We start from the raw sequence: 15,311 nt of genomic DNA, 5'->3' as shown, positions 1-15,311 counted from the left end.
ATGTCATCGTTACATTTACATTAATTGTAACGCGAGCCCCATCATGTAATTATAGGATGTAGACTCCGCACATAATAAACAAACTATATACGCTACCCAACTACACAGTGATATCAATTGGTATATTAATAGGAGGTAGTGTTGGAGTGGTGGTGTCATCACGATGAGGTTTAGACGATGGCTTGATTACAAATGAGTCTGCAACATTCCATTTCTTCTCAACCTTAACTAGTCTAGGCCTCCTTGTTGGTGGCTCTGTGCCACTAACTATTATGGGGTCAGTAGCTGCCATCTGCACCCTCCTCCTGTGCCGGCTCTGTAAGTATTCCATAAGTTGTGAACTCCGGCTATTAGTAACATCTGGTGCAGACTTCACTTGCTGTAGTTTAGGATGGAGGATGGTATGGTTACATCTGTCATGTGGTCTGATGTTCCGGCTAGGGTCAGGAAGATGGTACCTGAAGGATGTAGCTGCAGGCTTGGAGGATGGGAGTCTGAGTAAAGGCTCAAGCCAGCTACGTTTACTACCTTGAACAATTGGCTTTATAAGGAACACATCTGTATCAGTTTCTATCTCACTAAGAGTAACTGTTAATGTGTCAGCAAGATGTGTCCTTTTTAATCGTAGCTCATCAAGTTCTGCTGATAAATGTCTACTTTTCATTTGGGAATATTGAGTTACTCTTTCCTTGATAGTTTCCTTCTTGGAGGCAGAAATCCCTTCCAGGTCACTCATTATTTGATTGACAACTGCACAGTGTTTGTACTGCTTGGCAAGGTTAACAAATTGGTCTGATGAAATGCTTGTATACTCTTCCATTGTTTTAATAGTCTGAGAGTAAACATCATCACTTATCTTGTTACTTTGTAAAGCACTCTTAAGTGACTGAGAGTTGCGGTCACTATCTAGATGAGTAAACATGATTAATTCTGACCCTTCTCGTTGACTCTCGACAGCTTTGCGCTTCAAGTATGCTATCTCAGCTTTTAAATTTTCATTTGCAATCTCCATGTCTTGTAATGCCTTATGATGCTGTTGAGACTCTACCTTCATAACATGTTTAGCATTTCTCAATTCTACTTTCAATTTTTCCAGTCCATCATCAGTTGTGACTTGACGTTCATCCTCTTCCACCTTATCTGTGATTCCTGCTGACTGTACAACATCTCGTGTGGTTGATCTTTTCATTTCATCTATTAACACTTGTTCAATTTTATTAAGAGCTAACGTTAGATTGTACCGCATCAACGTCACCTGGGTATGCACACTGTCGCCTACACTGTCATCTGCAAGCTCTTGAATTGCATTCAGTTCTGCCACTGACTGAGGACTGCCAATATTGGAGATCAATTCAACAATTCTGTTTTTAAATCTCATGACAGATTTGTAAGCTTTAACACATTCCTTGGCCACTGGATTATTCATAGTCATTGGAGGCTCATGCAGTCTTCTAGTAGTCAAGGTTGATGAAACATCAGGGGAACATGAAACAGTGGATACGTCACTTGTTGACAGTGTCTCGGTCTCTTGATTTTCTTCTAGTCTAGTCAAGACAGCTTGTGAAGAAGCAGATTGCCGACAACTTCTGCTTGTCTTTCCACCAGATGATTTTCCATCATCAAATGATACCTCTTGCATAGGAACTATCATAGGAACACTATCACTGTCTGACTGGAGCTCTGAATTGCCTTCCTGACCACGTACAGATGTATAATTGGACATCTTAGACAATGATGCATTACCACCATGACTAGGTAATGGTGTGTTCCCACGGCTGGGTAATGGTGTGTTTCCATGACTAGGTAATGGTGTGTTCCCACAGCTGGGTAATGGCGTGTTCCCACGGCTGGGTAATGGCGTGTTCCCACAACTAGGAATTGGTGTGTTTGCAAAACTCTTTACCACAGGTGTATTGGTGCCTGTGTGCAGTGGAGTCTCCCATTGAACACTACGTGACAATGTGTCAGGGTTAACACTGGTTTCCATAACAAGTGCTGCTTGTTGCTGTAGTGCTTCCTCTAGCTGACTACGAAGATCATATATCATCTGAGATTGCTCATCTCTTGTTGATATTGACTGAGATAGTTCATGTTCTATTCTACTCTTCTCAGCAGCAACCTCATCAAATTTAGATCTCTCCTGCTGCCGCTCTTGGTTCAGTGTATCAAGCTGAGATTTTATTTTCTCTGTTTCTTTTTCCTGATCATGTAACACAGCTTCATGCTTACTTTGTTGATCGGCCATTTGAGCTTTAAGGGAGGTAGCTAGTTTCTTTGATTTAGATTTTGCTTCTTTTAATTCTTCTTCTAGTTTCCTATGCTTTGCTTCTGCCTTGCTTACAAAGTCATCCTGCAACTGAGGGCCTTCTGGCTGCACAATGCTAACTACCTCATTTGGCGGCATTATAGCTACTTCCTTTGGTGGTGTTGTATCTTCAGCTTGAATTTGCTCAGGAGTCTCTGTCAGTACCTGTTCATCTGTCAGTACCTGCTCATCGACCACCACAATGTCTTGCTGATCATCAGCACATGTCATACGCTCCATTAAACTCTCCTTACTACTAGTCTGCTCATCAAACTCTGCATCATCCAAATCCATTAAGCTTTTCATCTGTTCTTCAAATTTATCTCTCATTTCCTTAATCTCTGCTTCATAGTTTTCTTTTAGAGTTTCAATTTCACTGAGCAGAGCAGCTTGTTTGGTTTGATGTTCATTTGACAACTTTTCATTTAACATCCTTTGTGATTCTAGTTCTCCTTTTAGCTTCAAGTATTCTGGACTGACTGAAACAGAAACAGCAGACACCTGAGATTGTTGCATTTATCATTTTCTTCTCTGGCTTTCAGCAACAGTCCATTAGCATCTTTTATTTCCTTCTGTAATGACTCATTTGCAGCCTTCAATGATCTACACTCATCAGAGGACTTGTGTAGCTTTGTTACTTCAGAGCTTTTAGCTTCAAGTTGTTTTTGTAGCTTTTTGGATCTCTCCTTCATCTCATCTAATTCACTCTGTACTTTTGCTACAGTTGTGTTCAAGTTATTGCAATCCTCCTGAGCTTTCAACAATGCCTTTTCCAACTTCTTTCGGCCCTTTTTATCATTAGGAAAGGCAGCGTACACTGCAAATACTTGAGAAATATCTTGTTGTAACTTCTGTAACTTAGCCAAAGCCCCACTGGTGGTTTCCAGAGCAACAGATATGGTGGTCATAGTATCATCAAAATTAATTTCTTCTGACAATACTTCATCTGCCGCCGCCGCTAGCTTTGCTATGTTGCTTGCCTTAGTCTCCATAAAGAAATCTTCAATTTGGGTTAACAATTTTTCTCGATTATCACATTTCTGCTCATAACCAATAATAAAAACTGCAAACTTTTGCTTATACTGTGCTCTCTGCTTAGTATCAGCTAGTAGTTCATAGAGCTGAGCTGGGTCATCAATCACTTCAATGTGTGCCCCATTAGTACCAGCAGTTTCCTCTAGCAACTCCAGTGCTCTCTTACTGGAATACTCATACTGGTCTATACTGTATGATATTCTCTCTTGTATCTTCTCTAGTTCTTCTTTTGTTTCATTACGTTTTCGCTCGTTCCTTGAAGCCTCACATTTCAGTAAGATCTTCTCAGCTGGACTATTAAAAGGTTTAACATTGATGATTGATACAAGAGCCGGCTTGGTTGGATCTGCAAACCAAAGCAACATGGTAAAATGTGACAACATTCCTCGAACTTATGCTATGCAGCTGAGCCCCACCCACAGGAAAGCCTGAAAAGTGTGATGTATATTTAGCTTTACACTATAAAACTGAGCGGGTCATAATTGCCGCACCCACTGATCAGTAATATCAACACACTATACACCCTCGGGTCGTTCAGTAGATAATCAACATAAAATGATTAATATGTTAACAAGTATCAGTAGCTTTATTATGAACTCTTGGTTAAACTGAAATGTGCTCCATTTTAAGGCTACTAAACCTCACTGAGTTACTTCATAAACGGCGTGAGTACTAATACGGGGGAATACACGCCCTACGTACATTTAGACTACGACCCAGCGGAGTATACAGTACTACATCATCAAAGCGAACATTTCTTACCGTCTATGTGTTGATGCTCTGACATGTTTACGTAATCATAGCAACTGCATCATCACGTGGTGGCTTAACATAGGAGAAGCGCATCAAAGACTTTCTATTAAGCGCTGGAATCTCCTGCTGAAGAACATGATGAGAGGAACAACCCGTTGGTTTCTACTAATATTGGGTGTTTATTCAGGAATACAGACAGTCCGGAGCGATACGCGACATGTAAGTCTGTTAAGCCTTATCATGTTTGTCACGTGCTGTAAAGTCATGCGCTAACAAAGAAAGCTTATCACCTGCGAACTTGCATGGCCAGACTGCCTTTCCCCCTGTCACTGGGCTAATTACAAGCGATCTGACCAAGCGAAATTACAAACCTTGTCATCACTGATTTTGACCAGAGACCTCAACCTGTTGGAGTGAGACCTGAGTTTTAAAATGAGTGAGATTTATTATGCATGAGGTCATCTCTTAGTAGAAAATTTTCTGTAAAAATTGCAAAATTTTGCACTTAGGCTATTTTCCTAGCTATTTTATGTTATGCCTGTCCATTTTTAGCCATTAGAGCACTATTTAGTCAAGGGGGTTGTCTGTTGTCGATCAGTTTGGGATAGGTTGCTCCCGTGGCTCCATTTGTATCCAGTGTCATAATGTGCTAATTTCTGTAGTACATAATCCCTTGCTTCACCCTGGTGTTCTCCCAGAGCAAGGTATCGCATCTTCTGACTGTTCTTATCCAGAGGACATTTTCTGTACCCAGCCTACTGTTGTTTCCTCTGCTAAATGTCAAGCTTGGGTGTCGGTAAGGAGGTTATTAAAGACAGTTGTTATTTCAACAATGTGGACACTGTACAGTCAAGGAGAGGATTTCTTTCCCCTAGGCTTTTGGAATTTGGTGTCCGTCTGCCCTGTCAACTCTATGCTTTCTTATTGATCATGCCACCAAAAGCTAGGTGTCAGCTTTCTTGTTGATCATACCACCAAAAGCTAGGCGTCAGCTATTACAACGTTTGCCTGTGACCTTATTGTTTCTAATGTCTTGGTGTAATATTCTAACTTAACCTGTGCACCAAAATCCTTGTCGCATAATCATGCAATTGATTTGTGTTAACATGACCAACAAAACTAAGAGAATGCAGGACTTCACTGTAATATCTGGAGTATTCAGTAAAATTAAAACCGTGATAGTTGGCAGGCCTGCATCATAATGTGTTTTAAAATCATATGCTTAGAACATTTTCGGTATGCATATCCTCTTCTCCCTCAAGGAGGTGTCGCAGAGGCACTAGCTGCGACGGTGGTTTGGCCACAAAATAGTGCTAAAGTTGCAAGGGGATGGCACTCTAATATATCCTGCACTCAGATCTTCGTCCTTGGTCAAAGCAAAAAAAAAATCTAAAGAGTAGATCAATTGTTTATACTATAACTAATACTTTAGAATAACAACATAGCTGGAATTCTCCAAAAATATGCAAAAGTCAGTCAAGTATGGAATTTAGCACAAGTCAAAGGTCAAGGTAGTGTTTCAGTGTTAAGTTGTACTAACAATTTTAAAAGGGTATGGTTCTTTAAGATAGTATTGCAATATGATTACATTATAGAACTTTATGTGGGTGAGATCAAAGGAAAAAGTGTACATTAAATTTCATAAAGTACACTTTACGCAGGCAAATGGTGCTTTATTGCCCACAAAGAGTGCTTTATTGCACCATAAAAAGTGCTTTAATCGTACTTTGCATGGGAGGATCAAAACGATGCCGCGTATCGTATTGTCCATACAGTACTAATCAACTGCATAACTGTACTGTATGAGTCATACAGTATAGTTATGTAGCTAATTGGGCAAATACAGCACATTTGGGCAAATACAGTACAGTTATGCGGAGAATTTATTTAAAGAATGTTACGTAAACAACACACTAAATCACTAAAACCAGCCAAACTAATCCTACGAGTTCGTTCTACAGTTAGGAATAGATTGTATAAACACTTACTGATCATCTGTTCACAAAGCTTTTTAAACGTAACTCCACTAAGACAGCACGATTGATCACGTGCGTGACATAAATCGCTAAAACTAGCCAAACTAATCCTATCAGTTCATTCTACGACTAGAAATAGATTAGTTAAACACTTACTGGTGTCATGATCACCGAAAATCGCAGCGGTTTGAGTACTAGAGAAAATCGCTCCGAGCCAGATGACTAGGAAATACAATATAACAGTTAAAGCACCGTCTATGCTTGTGTGTATGAAAAATACAGCACTCTGGGGTGTCTCGAGGCAAATACAGCACTCGGCTTCGCCTCGTGCTGTATTAGCCTCTCGACATGCCCCCCCCCCCCCCCCCGTGCTGTATTTTCCATACACACACGTGGCGGTGCATTAACTATGACATAAAGCACTCTTTGCGGTACAATAAAGCATTCTTTGTGGGCAATAAAATACAGTTGCCCACGTGCTCTAGTGGCGCTCATGCCAGTACGACTAATCACCCAAGCCGGTGAAGGCTGATAGCCCTCGCCGCACCGAGTGGTCAATCACCCCAGCCAATACGAGTTCTACCACTGGATTGCTTTTATAGACATACCTAATTGCTTCGATGATGGAAGGGAGAAGGTAGCGTTGCTGTTACATTTGTTAATGTGAATGGACAAGTCCTGGAGATATCATGGAAATACTTCACCATGTGTCATGATAGAATTGATTGTGGGATGTTACCAAAACCTGCCAAAATACGCGATGAACGTCTACCAAACTCTGGTGAACTACGCATGAGTTACTTTGTTAAACTAGTTTGTGTGCATTCAGGCTGCTAATTATTTGTTCAACACGTGTTAATTACGAGTCCTAGTGTATGGCTACACCAATAGAAAGTTCCATAAATGTGACCGAATTTTGGAAAACCGTCGATATACGCACAACAGTACTTTTGTAATAAAACGCATTTAAAAACTATGGGTAAAAAATGCAAGCTCCAGAAAAAATTATGTAAGTTTTTATCACCTCGCTGGCGGTCGAATTAAGCCGCCAATGGATAAATCCTGGGCACCATCGTGTTCGCCTGTCCATAGGGAGTACAAAAATCTTTACTTCATCTCCATACACGAAAAGATTTCAAAGTTACAGACGTTTGTTTACGTTGCGGTGACAAAAGAATTTACCGACGATCGTTTTTCAGTGAATTTGCCTTCCTTCTCGAACAAAGAAGCATGCCTGGAGAAAAAACTATACCTTGGTGGATGCACAAACTCATGGCGAACACAATGAGCCAAGATTCAATTCCGTACGTCGTTGTATCAGTAAGTTATGATGGTTTATGTAAGCGCCTGTAGATTCTTTTCTCGATAGCTTCTGTACATATCAAATTATTTGCTCGTTCGGCTGTCTAGTGCTGTATTTCCAACGTTGCTTAACTTAGGAAGCTGAAACTTGGCTAGTCCATTCCTCTGTCCCTGTAGAAAACAAAGAACAAATAAAATGCATTTTGAAAATTGTGTGGATATCGACGGTTTTCTAAAATTAGGTCACAAATTATTTAAAGCATTGCCTTGCTTGTGCTATATGAAAAATAAAGCATTCGGCGCTTGGCCTCGATGCTAATAAAGCATTCGGCGCTTGGCCTCGATGCTAATAAAGCACTCAGCTTCGCCTCGTGCTTTATTAGCATCTCGGCCGTGTGCCGTGTACTTTATTTTTCATATAGCACTTGCGTCAAATACATATTGCATAGTTTGCAATACATGCATATAGCACAACACTTTGGAATGGTACAGTATATTTGTTTGTACATTTGTTAATGTTGGATTACAAGTTACAGACTTAAACACAGTTTTCAGCTGTTAGTAAGAAGTTAGGCATGTATTGCAAAATAGGGATCAAAGATTTAAACCTTTAAGTCACAGTATGAATACTTCAAGTCGCAGGTCCAGCCAAAACATTGATAGTGGTTGACCTACAGTACATGCCTGTGTGACATTCCATTATCTCTGTGCTGGAATATGTCTTCTTAGTCATTCTACACTGTTAGGGAGTTAGTATTGGTGTATGGTAGTTACTATTGGTGTATGGTAGTTACTATTGGTGTATGGTAGTGTCTAGTCAGTAGACAGGCTTACTTGTTCTATAATGGTTTACTGATGGTAGTTAGTGTACCTGGTCACTAGTAGGATTGGCTATGAAAAAGGATTTGAGCCATGACAAAGGCTAAAACTACACCATGTGTCACATCCACAATTGATAGTAAAGTGTATTACAGACGTACCTACATACACACAGTTATAGCTAGTATGGATTTACACGTTGAGCTGGATCCTCAAAAACATTTAATAACTCATGGATGATGCAATTACACTTGATCTCGAAATTTGCCTAATTTGTAATACTGCTTGACCCGCTAAAATCTTTTCCTTCAAATGTCTGACACAATATTTACGGTCAATTATACTTTCCACCATACGTTCTTATGAGGAAGCCATAAAAGTATAGTATCCTTTACAACCTTTTCTCAAACTAATAATGGAGCTAAACCACTCATGTCTGTTGATAACACTGTCGCCACTAATCATCTGGTTGGCTGAAATGTTAACTAACTCACTTGAGAAAATATCCAATTTAACTTCTTAGTGGTGGATGAGGAAGTACAGAGATTACCAAACCATATTAGCTGTCTTTCTTCCCTTTCCACTTTAGTGTTTCACTTGTGTGTGAGTGTTTCACTTGTGTGTTACACTTGTGTGTTTCTCTTGTGTGTTACACTTGTGTGTTTCACTTGTGTGTTTCTCTTGTGTGTTACACTTGTGTGTTTCTCTTGTGTGTTACACTTGTGTGTTTCTCTTGCGTGTTACACTTGTGTGTTACACTTGTGTGTTTCTCTTGTGTGTTACACTTGTGTGTTTCACTTGTGTGTTTCTCTTGTGTGTTACACTTGTGTGTTACACTTGTGTGTTTCTCTTGCGTGTTACACTTGTGTGTTTCACTTGTGTGTTTCTCTTGTGTGTTTCTCTTGCGTGTTACACTTGTGTGTTACACTTGTGTGTTTCTCTTGCGTGTTACACTTGCGTGTTACACTTGCGTGTTACACTTGTGTGTTACACTTGTGTGTTACACTTGCGTGTTACACATGTGTGTTACACTTGTGTGTTTCTCTTGTGTGTTACACTTGTGTGTTACACTTGTGTGTTACACTTGCGTGTTACACTTGCGTGTTACACTTGCGTGTTACACTTGTGTGTTACACTTGTGTGTTACACTTGTGTGTTTCACTTGCATGTTACACTTGCGTGTTACACTTGTGTGTTTCTCTTGTGTGTTACACTTGTGTGTTTCTCTTGTGTGTTACACTTGTGTGTTTCTCTTGTGTGTTTCTCTTGTGTGTTTCTCTTGTGTGTTACACTTGTGTGTTTCTCTTGTGTGTTTCTCTTGTGTGTTTCTCTTTCGTGTTACACTTGTGATGATTTACATTGGTTCACTAGGTGACAGTCTGCAGATCCTTTTCTGTCACCTTTGTTATGCACATGTCACTATGTTTGGTTATTGTGACACATTTTTCTATGATGTAATTGTGGTTAGTGGTTATAATATAGCAAACATATTAACTTGCTATCGAAATCAGACATGATTTTGTAGACGTGGTTGCCTTTTTTAAGGTGTGGTCATTTTAACCATAACTTTTCCGTGACACTTCATGGTGATGACAAACATTTCAATTAGTTATAGCTAATTAGTGCTTAGTGTGGCAAGTGTGTATAAGAGTTGAGCTATGGTATATCTATCATGTAAGGGTACCCTATGACTCAAGTGTATAAGAGTTGAGCTATGGTATATCTATCATGTAAGGGTACCCTATGACTCAGATTTTAGACGGTAGTGAAAACTCACTGAAAATATTCTTTGTAAGACTTAACCACTGTTAATACATTAAACTGTTAGAATACCCCATATCATTTACTGAAACATTTTTACTAGGCAGATGCTAGCATCATTGTGGGGCGAGCCTGAAGGGAATTTAGAATCTATGGCTAGGTAATAATATGTTGTGGGTAATTCATTTATTCATGATTATTATAGTTTTACAGGTAATGCTGCTTGGACAATAGCTCATAATCGAATGTTGTTCTTATTATCTAGCCATTCATGCTAATGGAAGATAAGTGCCGTAATCTACGCTGTTTATTTTTCCGTGACATAGTCAATGACACGAGCATATATGGAAGTGCTGTAATCTATGCCGTTCATTTTTCCATGACATGGTCGATAACACGAGCATATATGGAAGTGCCGTAATCTACGCCATTTATTTTTCCGTGACATGGTCGATGACACAAGCATATATGGAAGTGCTGTAATCTTCGCCGTTTACTTTATCGTGGCATGGAGTATAGTGGGCATTAATTCAGTAAGTTTTCTGATTTCTTTTGTAATTGTTTGCGCATGGTTGATGACACGAAATTTACGTGGTGACTCGCTAGTGTGGGGCCCGCTCTAGCTCGCCCCAATAAACAAGTTTTCTCTCTTACCATCACCAGCCATCATTGTTGTGATGGTGGATACTCCTGAACTCGATCCATGTGTATGTGAACCTGTTTGCATATATGCTCTCTACCATGCACTAATTTCCCTTCCAACAATATTCATTATCTGGTCATTACGCATTCAGCCTCACCAATTTCCCTACTGACAACCAATCTGAACTCTTGTGGCAGTCTAGTCATGAATAGCGACGATAACAAATTACCATACGAGTCAAGTGGTACATCAAGTGACTTCAAACTGCGGACCTGGAACTCAATTTTGTCATATAGACATCTAAGAGCCTTGATATTGGTTGGTGATATTATAGGCTCGAGTTCTAGTAGTGTGTCCATGTGCCAAGCTTTGATTAATGGCTTGTTACCAAACCGCTTTGTCAGGGTGTCAATGGCGTCGGTGTAATTTGGCGCAGTTAACTTTAACCCAACAAAAACTTGCAGTTTCAAGTAGATAATGCTAAAGTTTATAAAGTTTGGGTTATGGAAACTGGTTAAATGTAAAAAAGTGTTAATGCTTGTATACAATTAATTGGTATTGCTAACACCAAGTCAAACAGTAGCTGTAATCATTTCAAGAATTCAATAGTGTTATGTTACCATTTTATTAAGCTACTATAGCTGGTAATTCGAAGGAGCTCCAGAAGGTCTCCCACTTGGTAAGATCTCCATTAAATTTCTTAGGCTCAAGCTTCGGGAGTTTGACCTTGGAGCTACTTGTCTCAGCAACTACATGGCAGCAACTACATGGTGGGTCAATGGTGTCGTGGTAGAACTAGTTACAACAGTTGTTGTACTAGTGTCGGGAACTGCTGTGACTGTGTGATGGGTGGGTGGGGGCACATTGGTGGTGGTGACAACGGTAGTAACTGGTATTGTATCAGTTAATGTAGGTGCTGAAGTGGTTGTAACGGTTGGTGGTAGATGGCAGGAGGTTTGTACTGGACTTTTTAACATTAATTTGGTGTTCAACACGAAACACGACTTGTTGTATCCGCTCTTAATACACAGCAATTACACCACAGCATCTATGTTGTTACCATACATCTATATATGTTGTTACTGCATAGTAGTCCAACTGTTTAGATATTGTGTTGTATTTTGCACTCCAATTACCTGAGATTGTTGTTTAAATCACATAAATTTTATGCTGCCAAAACATTGGGAAAGGTGAGTTTCCAGCAGCAGGTGAGTTTCCAGCAGCAGGTGAGTTTCCAGCAGCAGGTGGACATCTCATTACTTTGAAAAGCCCCTAATTTATGCCTCAATATGGTTTTATTGCATGAAGATGACAACCAGGAAAAACAAGGTGCAGAGGGCACACACTCGTTCGAACTCCAGACGAAAATTTGAGTTTCGGTGGTTTTAAAAAAAATTCTATATCCGGCTGCTTGTAAGTGTTTCTTGTTTTTAATGCTGTATTTCATGTTAGATGGACTAATATTATTCCATAAAGGTGATTTTCGTCACGTAAGATGTCTCTAGGATGATTTTTGAAGGTGGAATTTTAGGAGGTGTGCGTCACTTTACAGACTATGCCCATTAGCGATCAAGTGTGGAGATCACAATCTATTTACTCAAATACGATTACCACACACCTATTGTATTTATAATGCTACCACAGTGAAAGGTGAAAGACTGACTCGAGATACTCTAATACAGCAGTCACCCTAATGGAACAGTCACACATGTATTAGCTGTATGTGATAACAAAAATATTTATTACTTATTGAAAATGAAGTAGGTATATCTTAAAAAGTAGCATGGCTAATATGCCAATGTAGGGATTTTCCCACCAAACTATGCTGTAATGCCATCATTCATATCTTGTTTCACTACTTTTCATCACTTGGATCCCTACTTCATTTTTAAATTAATAATTCTATAATAGTTTATGTATGCGCGATACTTACAGCTGTGGAAGAAACACATAACAATATTGTTGTTAGATGTTTGAAGCATCTTTCACTGTCCCACAAAAAATTTATGTTTCCTGGATAATAAATGATATTCCCTAGACATTTCATGAAATTAAAATGTTGTAAACATGCCGTGTTCCATGATAAGGAATAGTATAAAAAGATGCACCATATTCCAGTCAGGAAATACAATATAAGTATCCTTCAAGTGAGAAACACAAGTTTTTTCCACAACTGTTATTGAAGATCCGTCCATCTTGTAATTCCATAAACTTTAGTTATTGATGTGAGTCTTGACCCACTTTGCAACCTTGACCATTTACTAAACTTGTCAGTTGATTGTGGCTACATATTGATTGTAGCAAGTGTATATGTTACTTCAACTTACTTGTAGTGTTACCGCATGTGTGTGTGTGTATGTGTGTATGATGATGATGTTACATTGTAGCATTATTGCTCCAAGTTGAATTTTTGTGGAGATGATAAGAAATGTTCAGATGGTCAGCTGAATTATTTCAGAGCAACAGGACAGAATGATACTTTGCATTATGCCTGGAGCACAGTGGGCTACCCAACTTTATTTATGTCACGAAGTGCTTTTGTTAATTCAAGTGACTGTGCTAGTAGTATTCACGTTTCCAATTATTCAGAATTTAATGATAACCAGTCCCCTGGATCAGTCAGGATTGATGGAGCTATAACTAACTTCTCTTTTGCACTTGTGTTCAAAAGTATAATTGATTTTCAAGTGGACAATAAGAAATTACCAAGTACCAGTGCATTTAAGCCAAACAAGAATAGCTATAGATCTTATGATTTGAATGAAAGGGATCTTAGTTGGTCATCATATTCTTTCTACAACGGCACAATAGGAATGGACACTTCGGATTATAGTAACATGTCTGTGACATTTCTGGTGAGTACTAACCTTGTGTGGTCTCATAACTTAGTGTTCTTATTAGATCACACCACGGACTGATGATGGCTATGAGCGAGGCTATGCACCAAAGCCTTGGTTTACTGCTGACTCGGTCACATTTGATATGGTTATCCATGGTTATCCTTATAAAAATGGGACAGACAGAAGACTAGCAGTTGAAGTGGAGATGATACAAGGATTGGGTGTGGGCAAACATGGCTCAGTTGGGGAGAAGTATTCTAAGGATGACGAGTACACACCGTCGGTATTCTATACCAATTTCTTTTCCTTTAGTGGTGCAGAAGGAAATGGCTATGTTCTGTGGAAGCCAATCACATACCTGAATACTGATCGTGTTTCGTCACATTCACAACAAGCTAATTATGTAAAGGGAAATACAACCAAAGATGACCTACCTCCTAGCTTAGCATTAGCCATATATGGTAATGAATACAGTAATGCTACTACACTGTACTTGGTGTTTGGTACTGAGAAGGATGATAGTGCCCTAAATAATGGCTTCTATACCTGGTAAGTTATCTCACTAGCTCACTCTATATTAAAACTGTCAGTATTGTCACTCCTTGTGATGCCCATCTCATCAGATTAGTGGCTACTAACAAATACTACCAGAGTTTATAAGTATTGCTAGGCACTTAATGACTCTTATAGCCAGTGTATTCTACACATACAACCACGTGCACATTCCTAAGCCAGAAAATCATATTCTGCCTAATTCACTATGTTCACTTGTTATAAATGTGTTGTAGGACTGGCACAATGGGATATGGGGCTCAACCAGAGGAACACTTCAGTGTACTAGTTATTCTAGTATTAGTGATTGGACTAGGAATACCAGCAGGACTGACTATGTTAGCTGTAGTGTTTGTAGTGTCATTGAACATCTACAAAGGTTACAAACAACGTAGAGGGTATAGAGCTATATGATCTCTGTGTGTGTGTGTGTACATTGTGTTTTATAATAAAAGGAACATTTTGTTTACTGCATAAACATTTGAAGGGTTTCCCCAGAGTGAATGTGAACTGTTCTGCTGTTGACTAATCCTATGAAGACAAAACAAGAGAAGTAGTTACCATATACATACAAATTTTCGAGGTACACTGGATTGACAAATTTCTGGATGTTCTTGAGGGGTTACTTGTTTTTCACTGAGTTGTTACCTATTAGAAGCCACAGAGCTAACTCTGATGATTGTTAATTTTTGAGGATGAACATTTCATGGAAAGCCATACAACCACGAAATTATGTCCCTCAACCATTTGTACGCCTTGTCATCCTCAAAATGTTTTTTTGTTCGTTAAAATTTTAAATTTTACTACCTGTCCAATCCAAACTGGTACTATACTTGTTGACATAGTTATAACTTGGAAGGGAAAATAGTTTACAGTAGTGGGGGTGTTCCTCTCAACCCTGCTTTCTAGTTTGGCCATGCATATCTTTATGAAACTAGATGTCCTGTCCATTGTATTACTGAAAAGAACATATTTTATAGTATGTACACGTTGAGCTTGATCCTCCAAAACATTTAATAACTCATGGATGATGTAATCACACACAATCTTGAAATTTGGCTGATTTGTAGTACTGCTTGACCTGCATCAAAATCTTTTTGTTCAAATGTCTGACATAATTTTTACAGCGAATCAAAATTTTCACCATACATTTCCTATGGGGGAAGCCATAAAAGTACAGTGTCCATTACAGCCCTTTCCTGAACTTGTAATGGAGCCAAACAGTGCGTGTCTGTTGTTGAGTTGACACCTTTGCTGTCACCACTAATCATCTGGTTGGCTAAAATGTCAACTCTCTTGAGAAAAAAATCCACCTTTAATTTTTA

The 15,311-nt window shown here is 39.1% G+C and overlaps 1 protein-coding gene and 1 pseudogene across 1 annotated transcript; one reads left to right on the top strand and one right to left on the bottom strand.

Annotated features, from left to right (window-relative positions):
* Window positions 1-3: 3 nt before the first annotated feature.
* LOC136261562 (putative leucine-rich repeat-containing protein DDB_G0290503) lies at window positions 4-4,183 on the bottom strand (annotated as a pseudogene).
* LOC136261560 (glycosylated lysosomal membrane protein A-like) lies at window positions 4,144-14,464 on the top strand. The gene is made up of 4 exons (XM_066055576.1): window positions 4,144-4,312; window positions 12,982-13,449; window positions 13,496-13,983; window positions 14,223-14,464. The coding sequence occupies exons 1-4, from the start codon at window positions 4,229-4,231 to the stop codon at window positions 14,398-14,400; spliced, it is 1,218 nt and encodes a 405-aa protein (XP_065911648.1). The 5' UTR covers window positions 4,144-4,228; the 3' UTR covers window positions 14,401-14,464.
* The last annotated feature ends 847 nt before the right edge of the window (window positions 14,465-15,311 follow it).

The sequence above is a fragment of the Dysidea avara genome, chromosome 7, assembly GCF_963678975.1.
Source record: "Dysidea avara chromosome 7, odDysAvar1.4, whole genome shotgun sequence".
Taxonomy (NCBI): Eukaryota; Metazoa; Porifera; class Demospongiae; order Dictyoceratida; family Dysideidae; genus Dysidea; species Dysidea avara.
Note: the sequence above shows the minus strand (reverse complement) of the source record. Positions and strands in the feature narration are given on the sequence as shown.